Source organism: Calonectris borealis, chromosome 26 (genome assembly GCF_964195595.1).
Source record: "Calonectris borealis chromosome 26, bCalBor7.hap1.2, whole genome shotgun sequence".
In the NCBI taxonomy this organism is placed as follows: Eukaryota; Metazoa; Chordata; class Aves; order Procellariiformes; family Procellariidae; genus Calonectris; species Calonectris borealis.
In genome coordinates this window covers 6,669,046-6,686,096 of record NC_134337.1, presented here as the reverse complement: position 1 = coordinate 6,686,096, position 17,051 = coordinate 6,669,046, and the positions used below count along the sequence as shown (strand labels likewise).

Below are 17,051 nucleotides of genomic sequence, written 5' to 3'. Positions count from 1 at the left end.
GCTGGGGCGTGCTGAGCCTTCCCGAGAGGGCAGGGGTGGGAAAGAGCTTCCTCCTGATGGGAATCACCCGGGTGCTGGGACTCAAGGAAAAGGCAATGCTGCCAATTTAAAGCACCATCCAAAGAAATACGACCTAGCCAGCCAGTCTACCCAAATTTGATTGTAATGAATCCATCCCCAGAAGAATACTACTTAATTAATTAGCAGCTCATTTGCATGAGGTGGCACATTATTAAAGTTCTGCTGCTGCAAGTAGGGCTGTGACAAGGTGTGAGCTGACAGCTTTTCAAATAAAAAGTCTTTTAAAGGAATGATCTTCCGAACTGGCAGCTTTGTTCTAAACGAGCCTCTCATGCAGTAATAAATTAAAGACATGGGGGCTGCTGATTAGTCTCTGCATGGTGCCTCTGTACCATCCTCCCTGTTTTATCTCAGAGGATCAGCTCTCCAGAATGGTGGAGGGAGAAGAAGGATGGAAGAAGGAAATAAGGCTTAGGAGAGAGAGAGAACAGCTTCAGTGGCAATCTTCTCTAAAGGTTTTGTACTGGTACCTGTTAGGATGTCTGAGCTGCAGCTTCAACCCAGGAATTGGCTTCTTTCACCTCCAGAGACCAGCAGAGAGGCAGCAAGGGATCCCCCTCCAAGCTCCTCTTCCCACCTGCGAATGGGAAGGACTGTGTTCGTGGAAGCTCTTTTCCCTGCGGCAGATCCGAGTGCCCAGCCTCCTAGGTGCGCTCCCCCAGCAGCACCTTGAACGTTGGTACCGCAATGGGTTGCCGTCAGCCAGGGGACACGTGGGGTTGCTGAAAGAGCCGGGATCTTTGGTACGATAGCCCGTTGACTGTGCCTTGAGCTTTAGCACAGAAGGAAGGGTGGGTTTTTCTTTGTTTTGTTTTGTTTTTTTAAAACCTACCTTGCCTTCCTTGTAGATGGGTTCAAACTCTTTGAAACGGTAAGATTGAAAGCGTTCAGGTCTCTCTGGTTTAGTTGCGTGTGCTGATTCTGGGCAGGCTTGCAGCCCTTCTGTCGCACAGGACTAGGAAGAAAGCCTTGCTCCTAGGGACAATTCTCCACCCTTAGCGCTGCAGATGTGGGAAGTGAGAGTTAATTTGGGTCGGTTTGTTTTCTGGGTTGGCATTTTCTGCTTAGCAGCGAATGTGGGTGCCAGTGCTGCAGACTACAAGCCCCCCCTTCCCTGCAGAGCCGCCTGGGACCCCGGGGGGTTTCTCTGTGCTCTTCCCCAATTAGCCCAGCGGTTCCTCTGACTCGCTTTTCCTCTGGGGAGCTGCAGATTCCCAGGTTGTGACTTTGAACACTTAGCTAACATTTCCCAAGCAGAAGAGATGGGAAACACATGTGGGTGTGAAAGACACATACATAGAGACATTTTTGACATGAGTATTGAATTCGCAGAAACCTCACATCTATAAATAATACGGGTCATGAAGCTTGATCAGAATAAACTCAGGCTCGAACCTACCCTGCACTGTGCATGCACAGCTGCTGACCCGCGTTACCGCCTGCTCCCCAGACCTGCGGCACGGCGCCTGCTTCCCTCTCCCCCGTCCCCTTTTGAAGGTATAAACTCGGGCGTGCAGCTGCACAAGCAGGCGGTGTTTGCAGATCCCGGAGACGAGGGATTGTCTTGGCGGAGGGTACGAGCAATTTAATCTGTTGGGAGAGGCGAGATCCGAGTGAGACAGGGACAGAGAAGGTCTGTCTCCTTGCACCTGGAGTTTCCCTTAAGTTCAGGGCGGGGATGGAGGAGGAAAATGTCTCCAAAAAAGGGGATTAGGACTCAGAAAACATGAGCAGAGTCTTGGCTTTGCACTGCCTTGATGCTTTGTCTGTATTGTGCCCAGCAGCAGGAGGGGGAAGTTGGGATGTGAGGCTGGGTTTGCTTGGATGGGGCTTTCATGACTCTTTGAAGTTCAAAAGGAACAGTAAATGTGAACACCAGGACTTCGCAGAGCAGCCTTGTCTGCGCGGCCCTCGCTGGAGGGGAGGGGGGAGCTGTGGGGAGAGTTTGGGTGCTTGCACCAAAGCGGCAGTGACTTGCCCACCGCTTGTTATTGCCTCTTGAAATTGGATCTTCAAGCAGTGTCCAGGGGCAGCGTGAGATGAGGTGCCGATGGGGTGCCACTGGCTGCTTGATGCTGGTCCCACCAGTTCATTCCCTTCCGTGGTGCAGGGGCCGGACCTGCTGCCCATTGCTCTGATGGCTGCAGCCGCCCTGCTCTAGGCCTCTCTCTGGCACTTTATAAAAGAAAGATCTATGTCTGCGGAAATTCAAGGAATGGTCATGGTACCGGTAGGCAGTGCTCGAGAAAAACCCTCTCGGTTTTGCAGCTCCAACGCCTCTGTGCCAGCAGGGCTCACTGAAAAGAGCTCTTTGCCAAACTGATTCTTCTCCCCAGCTGATCCTGTCGAGTTTTGTAAGGGCAACCCCAATGGGGATTAGTGAGTGTATTTAATGTTTAGTCAGGCAGTGTAATTCTGGAAAGGATGGATTTTCTCCTCCCTCGGAGACCAGATCATTTGGTCTTGAGGAGCTGTTTTGCTACAAGCCATTCAGCATGACAGCATCATGACTCTCCGGAGTGAACCCATCTATCGAGGCTTCCCCGTGCTATCTTTGGGGTAAAAATAAAGGTGATGCCCACCATGACAGACGTATTCTATCCTAATTTGGGAAAAATGTATAAAGAAAATGTGACAGGAGAGAAAGAGACTGGGATATGAGGGAGCCTCCAGGTAATGAAGTTAATTGGATATGCTGATTTGAATTGAATGTGCATGTAAGAGTTGTCATTAACTTCCTCATGGACATATCTATGATTTACAGGAAAAATACTTAATAGGATTACTATTTCACTTTAATTTCAAGGGGGAGACTTCCCACGTGGAGAGCAGTGAGCTAAGTCACGCTCCTGGTGTTCCTGCCTGCCGAAGGTGTGTGCGGGGAAAGCCAGTTCTTCGGGGCTGGGTTTCTCCTCCCGCAGATGGAGACACGGGCAGGGATGCTGTCCAGCGGTTCAGGCAGGGCCCCTCCCAGATCTGCGGCGGACTGGCTGTACGATCCTCAGCAAGCCACTGGGCTTCCCTGTGGTTTATTAATGACCTGCAAATGGCTCCGACCTAGCTCCCCGAGCACCGAGAGTTAGCTGATGTTAGCAGTGCTCTGAGGGAGTCTAAGGGGTACTTCACTCCCAGAAGAATTTCATAGAGGGTCTGAAGGGCTTTTGGAAACTTCTTGTATAGAGATTTGCAATTTCTATTCTGGATTCTTTCCTCCTAAAGATCGCCGTGCTTTTTTCTCTCTGGCTGTCGGAGGCAGACACCAGCATGGTTAACCCTGTAAAATGATACTGTGAGAAAGGGTGTTCGTGAGGGGGACAGCAAAAGTGGCAGAGCATTATGTGCATCTCCCCTCCTTTTTAGTCTGGTGTGAATGTAGAATAGCCCAGTTTAATTAAATCGGATTAGCAAAAGTAAATCCTTTCTGCAGAGACTACTTGGCGGAGGCACACACAAAAAATCTGGACTGATATTTAGGAAGCTGTTATTAGGTCCTGTTGTTAGGGAGCTTTTGCATTGCTGAGTCTCTTACTTGCGGAAACTTCCTTTAGTACCAGGTCTACGCAGGGGAAACCCCACAACACCACAGACAGAAAGCGGTGGGGAAAGGCTATTTCAACTATACTGCACTCCAGCCTGATTCAGAAACCTGCTGCCAGTAACAGTCTTTCTGCTAAATTTCCAGCACTGAAGCAAGAAATCCATCCTAGAGCTTTATGGGAAGCTTTAATGGGAAATGCCAAAGAGCTGAGACGTGCAGACGTAAATGGCAAAAAAGTGGCAATTCTGCAAAGATGCACCTTGGCAAGCGAAGGCTGCTCCTGGTTGTCTTTGGTTTCTATTTCAGGCAGTAGATGCAGTAACGCTCCAGTGCACATTCCCAGAGCTGATACAGTTCTACTCAAAACGTCCATTTTACGCAAATGCAATGTTATTTGATAGTATTCACCCTGAAGGGCTAGAAATCCTAGCATGAAAGGAGCAGTCTTAAGGCTCCAGGGTTGACTGGGCTTTTCACTTTGTCACCGTTGCATACAAAGATAAGCAAATTCAGCCAATGCCTTGTATCTCCTGGCTTAACATCATTTCAGGAGCCCATCCCATGCCTCCGTGGGCCGTTTCACACGGAGGGGTGCAGCCAGCAGCGAGGTGCTTTGGGACCCATCTCCCATCAGGCGCCTGCGTACGTGGGGAGAAGCTGCAGTTCTTGAGGAGTTAACGGGTGGCCTTGCATCTAGGATCCAAGATGGGGAATCAGCCCCTTCATGCATGGCCTTATTCAGCTGTTTTTTCTGGCACCAGGCATTTCATCATGAGTCAGCCTCATTGAAACACTCGTAATGAAAACAGACAGGTAATCTAATCATGGAAAGTTCCTACAAAGAGATGCAATGTCTTCTAATGGGAGCCTGCTGGGGGGAACTAGAAGGGAATCCACATGTATCTTAGCTCTGGTAGAGGTTGGGCAAAATACCTAACGAAACTTTAGTACAATAGGTATGTTGGAGCTTCACATCATATTAGATCCTTGAATGGCTCGTACTCTTATCGCCACGGGTGCTACACTGCAACATATACATGACACAATATGGTATTTTGCTAATCTCTTAAGATAATGCAGAGCTTATGCCTGCAGTCTGTGTTGTGAGGATATTAGACCCATAAATCTGCGCAGTGCCTTTGAAGGGCTGCAGTTCCCTGAATGGAGCAGCATTCTGCTCCGTCTTGGGGGGGTGTTTTCCTGGCCCGGCGTCCTCTGAGCCAGGGATGATATTTGGATTTGCGGATTATGTCGTTAGGCGCTTTTCAAGCCATATTTGTAAACATACATCAAGAGTGATTGACGAAAACGCTGTATCTGTCCCAAACGACTCCTCCGATTCGCGTCCGAGTGTGCAAGCCTGCGATCTGTCCTCCCAGTCTCCGCTGTCTCTCAGGTGGTCTCTGATCCTGGACACCTCTGGTTTCCATTGCACCGATGTGCTGCTCCCCTCACCCGCCTGCTCCCTGTTGCACTGCGCTCCCACCCATTCCGACCTGCACCGCTTCCCTCCGTGTCTTCCTCCTAAACCCTTCCCGTGTCCTATCACCGTGTCGTGAGAGAAGAAAACCTGGTAGAGTTAGGGGGCCGTAAAGAAACACGACGGCCAGCAGCCCAGCCCCGTCCCGCTCCTCCCCTCTCCTGCGTGGCGGTGCCTGCAGCCTGGGCTCGGGGGTGAACCCAGGCTTGCGGGGTTGGTGCCACGGCACTGTTCTGGCGATGGGTCAGGAGTGGTTTGGCGCTGGAAGGGCACCCGTAAGTTAGGCAGAGGAATTATTTCTCCCTCCAAACCTTCAACAAGAAGCTACCTGCTGTGGAGATGATCCCTTTCTTCTTCCGTGTTCACAGGAATCATCATTCTTCTCTGACATCATCATTTGTTGTCATGGAAACCAAACCCTCAGGAGGAGATGCAGTGGAGCATCCTGGTGTCAGTGGGTGCATCTCGGGCGCTGTGCTCTGGACGCGGGGCTGGGGGATACCCGGGCGGGTGTAACACACACCGCAGCGTGCGGGACGGGAGAGCAGCCGGCTCTGCTCCCCTCTTGCCCTGTGGTCTCTGAGCAGCGTGGAACCATCTCACCTCGACAGCTCGCTGAGGGACCCCAGGCTGCTCCTGCCTGCGGGGGAGGCAGGAGGTGCAGGCAGCACCCAGCACCCTGCGCAGGGCTCCGGCTGTGTCCCAAGACACCCGTGCCGGGCACAGCTCCAAGCACTTGTCCAGATTGGAGGAGCCATCACACGCGTGGTGCTTTCTCCAGCCCAGAGCCACAATTCCCAGTTGGAATTGGCCTGCACAAGGCTTGTCCAGTGGTATCTCTCTTTATTAGCCCTGTCTGACCTCATTACTAGAAAGAAGCTTAATTTAACGAGCTGCTGGTGCCCCGAGGGAACTCTGAAAAACAGTTGTTTTTCACAAAGGCTGCTGATCCTTCATGTCCGGCGTTTCCATTCCCGTTTGGCCATTAATCAGGTGTTTGCATGGAAGCGGCTGTGCGTCCCTGACAGCCCAGTGTCCCTGCTATTTATTCCTCGGGTGATTTTGCAGCCTTGTCCCTGTGTCCGTGGCGCAAGCTGGTGCCGGAGATGGCAGTGGTGCATGTGCAGGCGGTGTGGCTCCAGAGGCAGCGCGGGTCGCTTGGGTTTGCAACACCCAGCAAGGCACTGGTCTCATACTGGTCTCAACCTGCCTGTAGTTCTCAGTATTTCATGAAGGCAATGAAGCATCCTGATTTGCAGAGGTGTAACTAAAGCGGGATTTGATCTTCTGCCCTTTTTTTGGATTTTCCTTTCTGAAAGCTCAGGGCTTTTGAGCCAGGCTTGGGCTGCCTGCTTAATCCTGCCAGAGGCTCCCTGCGTCTGGCCATGGGTGTTAAACCAGACCCCTCAGATTCACACCTGGTGTTCTTTTAGGTCACTGAAAACTCAGAAGGTAAGGAGAAAAGAGAGAAATCCAGAAAATAAATGTGGGTGTGTACCCAGCATGTCTTTACATGGCAGGAGGCATCAGGGCTCTTTCTAAGAAGAGGATTTATCTGGAGGAGGGTGCAGGGAAGCACCTCTCCTCTCTAAGGGTGAGATATCCTTGTATTTCCAGCTGGGCTGGCACATTTCTCGGATAAACCTTAAGATGCTTAACAGTCTGCTCTCTTACCTCCTGGCGACGTGAACCAGAAAAAATAGACGTCCCTCTCTGCTGCCCCGTCCTGCCTCTTCTGAAGGCTTAGACTTGTCCAAAGCTGGTTCTTCATGCCTCTTCCTCCGTACCGCAGCCAGGCAGGGAGTAATTGAGCAACAAAACGGGATGCGGCAAGACAGCTCGGCATGCGGCTGCAGCAGATGGCATCTTTGCGATAAGAGATTTTTCCAGGGACAGGCAGTCCCCCGTGCATCCCTCTCCTCGCAGGGCAGCGTGCACGTGCTGCCCACACCCCACGTGCAGAGCGCGTTCCTGGCCCCGTCTAACAGCATCGCTGTCGCTGTGAGCCACGGGGCCGGCTGCGGCTCCACCGAGCCCTTGGCTCGCCTGACTGCTCTGTCTCCCCGCCTGACGGTTGCCAGTGTTTTCAGCTATCTAGACACCATGTTGCAATCAAATGGCTATTCAAATATGCAAATCCTGGTAGGAAAGGCAATGTAAATTGTTTGTTTATCCTCCTCCCTTCCCCTTGCTCAGCCCCCAAGGCCATAAATTATTAACTTTTGGAAGAGATGGCATATCCTCAATAGCAGTCGCTCCTGGCAGGGATGGGATTTGTCACAGCTTGGGCAGGTTTTCCTGCAGGAGCAGGGAGTTGTCTTTTGGTGAGATGGATGGATACTGGGAGCCCGTCAAACTGAACAAGCCATATGGCCGCTGGGTTAGTTCTCTGCTCGCTCAGCAGTACGGGCTGGACTGGGTTCGTCTTGCTGAATCCTGCAAATTTGAAAGTAATGGGGTGGCAGCAGCATCTCCAAATTTTTAGGCAGAGATGGTATTGTGGGAGGCTTCTGTGGCAGCGAGAGGTGATGGAGATTGTCTGAGTCTCATTCTGTGTGCATCTGGAGAAAAAAAACATCTCTGCTGTAACTTGGTTTTGTTGTGCTGCCTGTGGAGTCCTGTGGTCTCCTTTCAGGCTTGTTTTGGAGAGAATCTAAAAAGTTTACAATCTTTGTTACTCTCGGACGCCCGTGGTCAGTCATAGCACACTGACAGTTTGTGTGCTCCCCTTGCGACCGCAAAACTTTCTCATTATTTCTCATGGATTGGGGAAATCACATCAGCTTCAGTGGAGAAGGAGCCCTTGCTTTAACTCCTGCACATGCATGTTGCTTGCCAGCTCTTTGCTCTGTCTCCAGCTTGCGAGCTGAGATTTTGAATGAGATTCCTTTTCCTACCTTGTCCTCCTCCCCTCACCCCCCCCAACCCCCAAAATAAAATCGGAATTTGGCTGCTATGAAATCACCTGTAATCTGTTTGCGCTTCTTCCAGATCCGAGCAGATGGTCCTCCCCATGGTGGAATTCAGTATGAAATGGTGACAGTTTTCAAGGACGGGAGCCCAATCCTTCGAGACATGGCCTTCTCCATCGATCAGAAGTATCTGTACGTCATGTCGGAGCGACAGGTAAGACATCTGCTTCTGTACCTCCGTGGTTGTGGCTTCCCTCCATAAAGAGCGTGTTGTTGGAGCACATGGAGCTGAGGTTGTGTGCTGAGCCCCACGGTGCGGAGATCGGTACGGGCAGATGGAGCACCAGCAGAAGCTCAGTTTTGTCTGCCTCCGACCAGAGATTGAAATCAGTGCACAGGGGAGGGAGTTGTGCCCGCTTACTCTTGTCTGCAGGCGTTGGAAACTGAGCTGAGCTGCTGCGGAGGAAATGTGGTTCAGGGCTCTGAACCATCCCTGCCGAGGGAGCGAGATCCTGAGCCGTGAGCGTTGCTGATGCACTCCCTGCCGCGAGGTTGGCAGGCTGTGGGTTTCTGTAGCTTTGTCTGAGCATCCTTTATGATGGCTTTATTTTTTTATTTATTTACCAGTATATTTTAAGTGGTTGTGAGTGATGCTAGTACACAGAGGTGAGACCAAGCGTGGTGCGGTAGGTGCTGTGCAGGCAACGTTAACACTGAGCCTGCGCTGTGCCATCCATTGCCGTGCCGGTTCTGCTGCCGCCCGGGAGGTGCTGCGCACCCCGGACCAGCCCTGCCTGCAGGCAGCTGCGCTGGGTGGGTGCTGGGCTGCTGGGTGAGCCTCACCCCCGGCATAGCGGATGTCCTTTCTTGGCTCTGTGTAACCGAGATCAAATCATGTAATCTTTACCATAATTTCTCATTTTAAAAATGGGAGTGGTGTTTTCCTGTGTTACACCATGGTATTACAAGGAAAATTCGTTAGTGTTTGTTTAGCTTATAACATAGGGGTGGTGTGAATACATCCACACGTTCACGGTGCCTTGACCAGGGCAGACCGGTTAACAGACATCAGTCCTGAGCAGCTAAAGTCTGCAGGCTAGGGACAACTTCTCGTTGCCAGGAGGCGATTTCTTTGGCGACGGTTTCATCACACACGCTCTTCCCTGGAGACTGGCAAACCCACGAGGCAGGTCTCGGAAGCGAGAGCCTCATCTCGCTTGGCATCTGCGTGAGCCATCACGCAGCATCCCGGAGGGAGAACCGGGGACTGGGTCACTGCATCCCAGCTTGTGCCGGTGTCTCTGGGACTCGCCACCGTTTACTGTCCACGCAGCTCCTCCTCTGAGCAGGATAGGCTCCTGCTCTGCAAAGAGGGACCAGACTGTAGAAAGCAAACCCAAAATTATTATCATGGGAATTTATGGCCAGTGGTCCACGGGAGTCTGTCCTTAGGGGAGCCAGCACAATGTAAATAATCTGGGACCTTCTGTTCTTCTCTGAGACAAGAAAACACACGAAGTCCCCACCATTAAGCCAGACTTCTGGGTTCACTGACTCTGTTGAGCATTTTATTGGCTATTACTCACGACTGTGTAATTCAGATTAATAGAGCTGGTGCCTTGTGGGTGGTGGAGACAGGAGAAGGGTTGCATCTGAAGATGTCTGGATGCTATTAAATTGTTCTGTGTTGAGTTAACCCTCTGGTCACTAACAGCTTTCCACATCTGCTGGTAAACAAGTATCTGTCCTCCCTCCCACCTGCTCCGAGCGAGATGCTATGGAGAGGTATCAGTGTGAAGTGCTCGAAGATCTACTGGTGGAGGTAGGGAGCGAGCAGCTATCGTAACAGCTCGCCTTGCACTGGGGAGCTTACAGCTCCTCCCAAAGCCAGCAAAACTGTTTTGCTAACCTTCAGCAAAACAAAAAAATTGGCAAATACTTAGCTTGGTTATAAAGTTGTTTAAAGCCAGGGAATAAATACTTTAGAAGAGTGCAAAGTCTTCTTCCTGCTAAAAGACTAACTGAATGAACCCCTGTGGTTAAAGAAGGCATTATATGCTTGATATAGCAACTCAGTGATAGAAACTGCCATGAACAGCCACAAATTTAGGATCCCATTCCAGCTTGGACTTGGATTAGATGGTAATAATGAGGATCTATGCAAACTTTGAAATCAAATTATTTTATTAAAATGTTAATGTTGTGGTCATTTTCCCCGGAAGCCGTGTGCTCCTCGTGCTCATGCCAGGGAGGAAACGATCCAGCATGTATCTCAGTTGAGGAACTGTTTTCCTTAGGAGGAAAATCCAGTGGGAATGTCTCCAACTCATCTTCTATGAGGTGAGAGCATCTTAATATTCATCAAAGTGCTAATTTGCTTAATTGTGAAACAAAAAGATGTGAAGAGAATTAGCAAATAATAGAATATTCCTGGAACGTTCATTCTATTTCCAGCCATGGCTCTGGCAAAGCACTCGCCTTGGGGGACCTCGAGGAGCGGGGGACGCGGTCCCTCGTTCCTTGCTGGACTGACTGTAGGATTTGCCTTTTGCCCTTGTAGAGATGCGTGCTTTGGGTCCAGAAGTCCCGGCATGCTGTTACATATGGATTTTGTCAGCTCCTGTGACCCCACTGCCCTAATCCTGGCAATGTGATAGTTCAGCAAAGTGGAGGGGAGAATATTTTTTCCTAAGTGCTATATAAAGGAGCCAGATGATTGAAAAGGGGTCAGTACCAAGAGGAGGAGAAAGGTCCACCAGCTTCAGAGGGCTGAGGCTATAAATGGTGGGAAGTGCCCTCAGAGTTACTGAGAATATACAGTAAAAATGTCTTCTGAAGTCTTGAAATCTGGAACAAAATGAAATTCTGCCACAGTAAAATGACATAAGAGCAGCTGTTCTTAACATTGATCTGCTGCATGTTAAGGTACTGGGGGAGGGTTGTCCAGAGCCTGTGATTTTAAATATCTGCTGAGAAAGAAATAGGATACTTGCCTATGTCAAAACACATCTTTCAAAAAATGGTTTTTTTTTTTTGTGGAATTCAGCTAAGAATCCTGTGCTCCCCAATACTGATTGGTAACAGGTCTTGAGCTCTTGTGGCCGTGTACAGACCAGTGATGAAACGCGACGCTCTGTGTTGGACTGATCATGCTGAATAAACTGAGATGTGTGGATGTTTCCCAACAAAGAGTAGATGTAACCCTTGGGTATGAAGCCCATCTTCCTTCTGTGCTAGCAGCAGCTAGGATCAGCTTTATGCTGAAATGCATTAGGGAGTGTAGTTGCTTCATCCTAAAATCTGGAGTTGTGGTTGTAGGCACAGTCCTTCCCCACTCCCGCTGGCTCCTGTCCCAGCCCTGTCTGTGCCTCGCTCCAATTATCCGCAGTCCTTTTGAGCTCTCCATGAGCCTTTCGTGTTTCATTGCCAACTTCTTCCAAAGCAGAATATTTGACATTTGATTTCACTCCCACAAAGCACAGAAGCAACAGTTGCACAGCCCAGTCCGGGGGAGAGAAGGATAAAGAAACTTTGCTTCCAGCCACTTATTCGGAGTTCTTTACCCACATGATTTAAGAGTGCTTATTAGGAGCTTTTGCAGGCTCTCTTCCCACTGCACCTGGTTTCAAATAGCTCTTATGGCAAAAGAGAAATGATTCTGACCCTGACTATTTAAAGCAGAGATTCATTTCTCAGCATTGCTCTAGCAAGCGAACATCATTTCTGCCCACGAGCTGAGCAAGGCTTGGATCGCGCTAGGTGCTGCTGAGACGTGTTGCCTCAGCGGAGCCGCGTGGGGTGCCAGGACGGGGCCGGCAGCGGGGCCGCCAGGCGTGGCAGGGTTATGCCATGCCCTCCGACCGAGGTAGCAGTAGGTGCTGCGGGTGGGTCGGCGTTGGGAGGCACCGGCGCAGCTGTGGCAAGAGGACTTGCACCGTGGCTCTTCTCAGCCGGTGCCCAGCGTGAGCTGCCTCTTGTTTTTCACGGGCAGAAAAATTCAATTAACAGTTTTTATCAGGAAAAAAAGCACAAAATAAAATATTGAAGTGGAATTGGTAGCGTCGCTGTCACGACGGGCTCGTCGGCTGCTTCACTGACCTCCGCTGAGACCGGTGAGACGCGAGGGTGCACCCAGGGCTGGGAGCCCCCAGCGATCAAGCAGCAGGCGAGGGGTTAATGGCAGTGCAGGGCAAAACCAGTGACAAATGTCGCAGGGCCACCAAGAGCCCCCAGATTAAAAATCTTCCCATTTTAATGACGAGTCTGTCATGGAGCCCACACCAACAACCCCACATGTGCAGAAAAGCTTCTCCAATTTCTTGCTTTCAGAGGGAAAGACTGAGGCTTACAGGAACAGTCCTGGTTGTATTGAGAAAACGTGGCTTTATAATTCAGTCCTGAAGCATTAATTGTCTGTGAATCAGGGAGACGGTAGGGTTTTTTAATGTATGAAGGCTCAGTGCATTTCAATTAAATAAACCCTGTAGGACAAGAGCAATTCTATGACTGCAAGGCTGCAACCCCTTTTTACTGGCTGTATCTGCTCTCTGTGCAAGTTCAAACTGTCGCAGCACTGGTTTCACATGCAGCAGGTTTGACTTTGCTCCCACGTACACCTTCAGCAATCGAGAGCTAACCCTGTGAGAGATGGTGGGCACACTTCAGCACGGAGATTATATAAGCGTCAGCGGAATTGGGGCCAAAGATTTTTGCAGCTCTTGATAGAAGAACAAATTTTGTTATTTTTAATCTGGGAGTGAGCGGAGGCTCAATCAAACGCATGGCAGGCACCAGGGCAGGGATTGCCGTCTCCAGAAGATTTCACCACCTAATCAAGGGTTATAAACACGAAATTTAAAACGATGTGATCAAAATACTGCAGGGCTTGTTGGAAGGAATATCCCTGTGCTAGTGAAGAGAAACATGGCCCAACAGGGCTCTTCCCTTCCCGAATGCAGAGCTGTTAGCCCTGACCGCAGAGGTGCGGGAGGCAGAGATGGGTGCAGGATGCCGGCATGTGCAGAGGAGCCAGACCTCGGGGCAGGCACCCCCTTCCTCTCATTGCCTCTTCCCGCACCCCCCTCCTCTCATTGCCTCTTCCCTACGTGCAGACACACCGTACATATTTTTCCTTCTTTATTTTCCAACACTTCTTTTCAGCTAATGATCTATCACTTGTTTGTGCTAATCACGTAAAATACTTTGATGAAGTGCTGAGGTCACGCGAGGCAGGTCTGCTCCCTGATGGGTGAAGCAGCACCTTCCTAATGAGATACCTGGCCAGGACGTCGCAAATGCAAAATTCATCTTCCATAAACATCCTCCAAAATCACTGCACATTTCATTGCCTCAGAAACACTGCTGCTCGCAGCTCATCCGTAGTTACTTCGGTGGTTAATTCTGCCACAGGGGGATGATTTCATTCTGATTTTATACCGTATGTAGCAGAGCAGCTTCCTGCTCCGTGACTGGGAAACTCACCATTCCCGTGGTAGAAATAATAACACATAATCACCCAGTAAATGCAGATAACATCAATTAGCACAGCAGAGCTCAGAGGACCATGGACCTCTGTAGCCTGAGATGTACTGAGGAATCCTTTGCTCCTCCCGTGGGTACCAAACGCCCCGTGGTCGGTCTGCCTGCGTGCGTGATGCTGAGCCCCTCCGTGCCCATTGCAGGGTAACCTTGCCTGGGGGGGGCAGGGAGGGTTTAGAGGGTGCAGGCTGACTTTTTGTTGTTTTTAAACGAGCACTCACTAGAGCACCTGAGTGATTTCTCGTGGCCGATGCGACATTTTTATACCCGGTTGATGTAGTTCAGAGACCCTTATGCAGAGTGTTATGAGCGCAGCTGCGCGCCCGCCCGTCGCTTGGTGGGAAGCAGCAAAGATTAATGCCAGCCCCTAAAGATTCCCCTCACGCCGTGGCGAGAAGGGCATGGCAGCGGGGAGGGCAGAGCCGCTGCCTGCTGCTGTAAGTGATGGTCCCCGGGCGCTGGGAGGGGGCCAGCGCTCGCTGCCGGGCTGCGCTGGGGAGGCTGACGGTTAGCTGAATGGAAGAGGTGGAAGGGGCTGTTTTATGTGCCTGCAGCCACTTAGTCCCAGCCTTGTCTCTAACCAGCGAGGAGCAGTGCTCTAGACATCGTTACTGTGCGTGCATCAGCACCGGGGGGCTTTGACCAGTATGACCAGTATTGACCTGGCTATGAGCATCTCGCAGGCACGTGCTCCTGGCCCCTCGCTCCGCAGAGGCAGAGGGAGCAGGCAGCGCTGCCGGAGCTCGCTCAGACCTGTTGCTTTTCCACCGAGTTCCCCCCCTCCCTCTTCCATATACATCATTGTGGCTTTAGGTAAAGAAACTGTCTTTTGGTGTGCTCTGTTAGCTGTGGAATGTTTGCTTTGCAAATGCCCCCGTGTCAGGAGCTGGCAGATCTGCAGGAGTCTCTGAGGATAATTTGTTGCACGGCTCCCAGTCCTGTAACCCCAAGATGTTTAAGTCCTGTGAAAACTGCTTTGCTTTGGACGGAACTTTCTGGATGCTGATTGAGAGGGAGGCAGGCAGGGGCTGCCTGGATGATTTAAAAGAGGTTGGAGTTGGAGTGAGGGCTGAGAAAAACAAGGAAACCCATCAATTCTGGAGTAGCAAGGCTGTAAATACTGATGGTGTCCTGAAAAGAACTGAGAAAACACAATAAAAAATGCAAGAGATGTGGATAAAAGGGTCTGGAGTCATCAAGAGGGAAAAAATGAACTGATTAAATTTTTAACTACATTATCTGCTAGTTGAACAGCCAGTTAGCTGGACATAATCTTAGCAAAGTTTGAACCACTGGGACAGGGAAAATGGCTCAGCTGAATCCCACCAGAGGTGTCCAAAATCCTGCCTCCCACGAACCATTCCACGTGGTCATCAGCACCCGTGCAGGTAATTGCAGGTTTGTCGGCCCCGTGCACGGCTTGCCTGGCCGGGGCTTGGCTACGACCCTCGGTGTCACCAGCCTGGCTGGGACCTCCTGCTGCTCCAGCACATGGGAGTGCGTAAACACACTTGCCCAACTTGTGTTCCTGCACGACCGCTGCCAGAAAGGCTTGAAATAGCCATAAGCTGGGGCAAACAGGGAGTGGAGTAGGGGGACGAAAGAGGGATGGGGAGGGAATCGCCCCGGAGCAGCGCGGTCCTCGCTGCAGCGGAGCTGCTGTCCTTGAGGAAGGGCTGTGCTCCACGGGGAGGTTTGCACCAGCTCTGTGCTGTCCTCTTCCACCACCACCTGCTCGTGCCACACTCCTAAAATTCATGAGTTGATGAATGTTTTTTCCACTTTCCTCCCTGTAGTCCATTAGGAATAATGAAGAAATGCAGCTAAAAACTTGTCTGAGATCATTAACAATATCTACCTGACAAGAAGGATGTGTTAATTAACATCAATTGACCAAAAAACCCCCAGCTCGGCCAGGTGGGACAGCATGCTGTCTCATTTTCCTGCCCTGCTGGCAGTCCATTTGTCACGCCTGCGGAGCTCTGGCCACGGTGGGGCTGACGTGTCGGGGTCCAGGCTGGTTCCAGTACGTTCCTGCGGCCCCGCAGCCTGCTGAGATTTACGTACGGGCACAAAACGTTCAAGCGTTCCAGGGTGTGGAGTTAAGTGCAGAGTCTTTGAGGTAACAAATACTTGAAAAGTAAACTTTCCTGGAAGAAGTGGTAAAAAAATGCCCCAATGTAAAAATTCAACATCAGGGTCAGTGGGTTTGTTTTATCTAAATGAGATATATTTTAGACATTGCTCATATGGTTTTTTCTTTCAAGTGCTTGCTAGGTTTGCTTTCAGAGTTTGTTTGTTTTGCTTTGCTTTTTCTTTGTATTAGTCTATTTTTTTCCCCTGACAGTCACAGCCACAGGGTTCTCATGTGTTTGCTTCGGCATTTGCTTCCCTTTCCAATTCCTCCTTTTCCACAGACCTATTGTTTAATTTTCAGGCAAGCAACCACAGTCCTGAAATATTTCCAGAATTTCCCTTAGGTGCACATATACACGCGCACCCTCCTTCTCAGCACACCAGTGCACCGGGTGTTTGTAAGGGGACAGTTGACAACTTGATAGCTGCAGGAAGGTCTAACGTCCCTCCAGATTTGATACCCCCCCACCCCATCTTGAGAGCAGGCGGGGGTTTCTGATGCATCTCTGTGGATGACGCTGGTGTTCACGGCTGAGTTTGAGCAATGCAGGGAGCGCTGCAGAGCTGTGGGTTTGCTGCAGGATTTGCATGTTTGGACGGACAGACGGATGCAGGTCTGTGCTTAATACGAGCAGTGAGAGAGGGAGAGAACTGTATTCCCAAGAGAGAAAATTACTTGAAGGAGAAATCTGAAATTTCACACTCGATGCTCAGCTATGAAATTTAAAAGCAAGCCTCGGATTCCTCTTTCTCTCTACTAGAGCTTCTTTAACTTTTTCTCTTCCCCTCCTTCCTACGCTGCTGTAGTAGTTTGTCTTCTCAGCAAATGAGTTTGGCGGCTATTCAGCCGGTGAGGAGGGGAATTATTCACACCGGGCACTAACAAAAAAGAAACATAACTCACAATATGGTGAGGGGAGCTCTGAAATTGCAGAAATTATTCTATTTTATACTTTAATTGGTTTGAATTAGCAATGGGAATAGATGCATAAAATGATCCAGTGAAGGGTGAAATGGAAAAAGGGATACGGTATAGAGTATCACTTTATTATTATGAAGTTTGCAGGAAGTAAGCACAGGCGATGTGCAGGCACTTGCCCCGCTGAATCTTTTCCCTGTGAGCTCAGACCTGAGGACTCTGCAAGGAAGGACAGCAAGTTGTCTCACGCAGCGCTCGCTGCCCTTGGACACGGGCCTTGCATGTGCACCTCGGAGCCTGGAAGGCTCGGGACAAGGTGGCACCTTTTCTGGTGGCCGTGAGTGGGATGGAGAGTAGCTGAGAGCCCCCTCCAGCAGTCTTCCCTCCAGGCTTGGCTCCTGGCTCTTCCTTGCACCTCAGTATCGGCATCAGGCTGAATTCTGTGGC

The 17,051-nt window shown here is 50.5% G+C and overlaps 1 protein-coding gene across 1 annotated transcript in view; it reads left to right on the top strand.

Moving 5' to 3' along the window:
- The window catches only part of PLXNA2 (plexin A2), a 152,588-nt gene that overhangs the window by 43,658 nt on the left and 91,879 nt on the right, over window positions 1–17,051 (top strand). Inside the window, exon 3 of the mRNA XM_075174478.1 lies at window positions 8,091–8,225. Within this exon, the coding sequence (XP_075030579.1) occupies window positions 8,091–8,225 (135 nt within the window). The remainder of the gene's footprint in view (window positions 1–8,090; window positions 8,226–17,051) is intronic.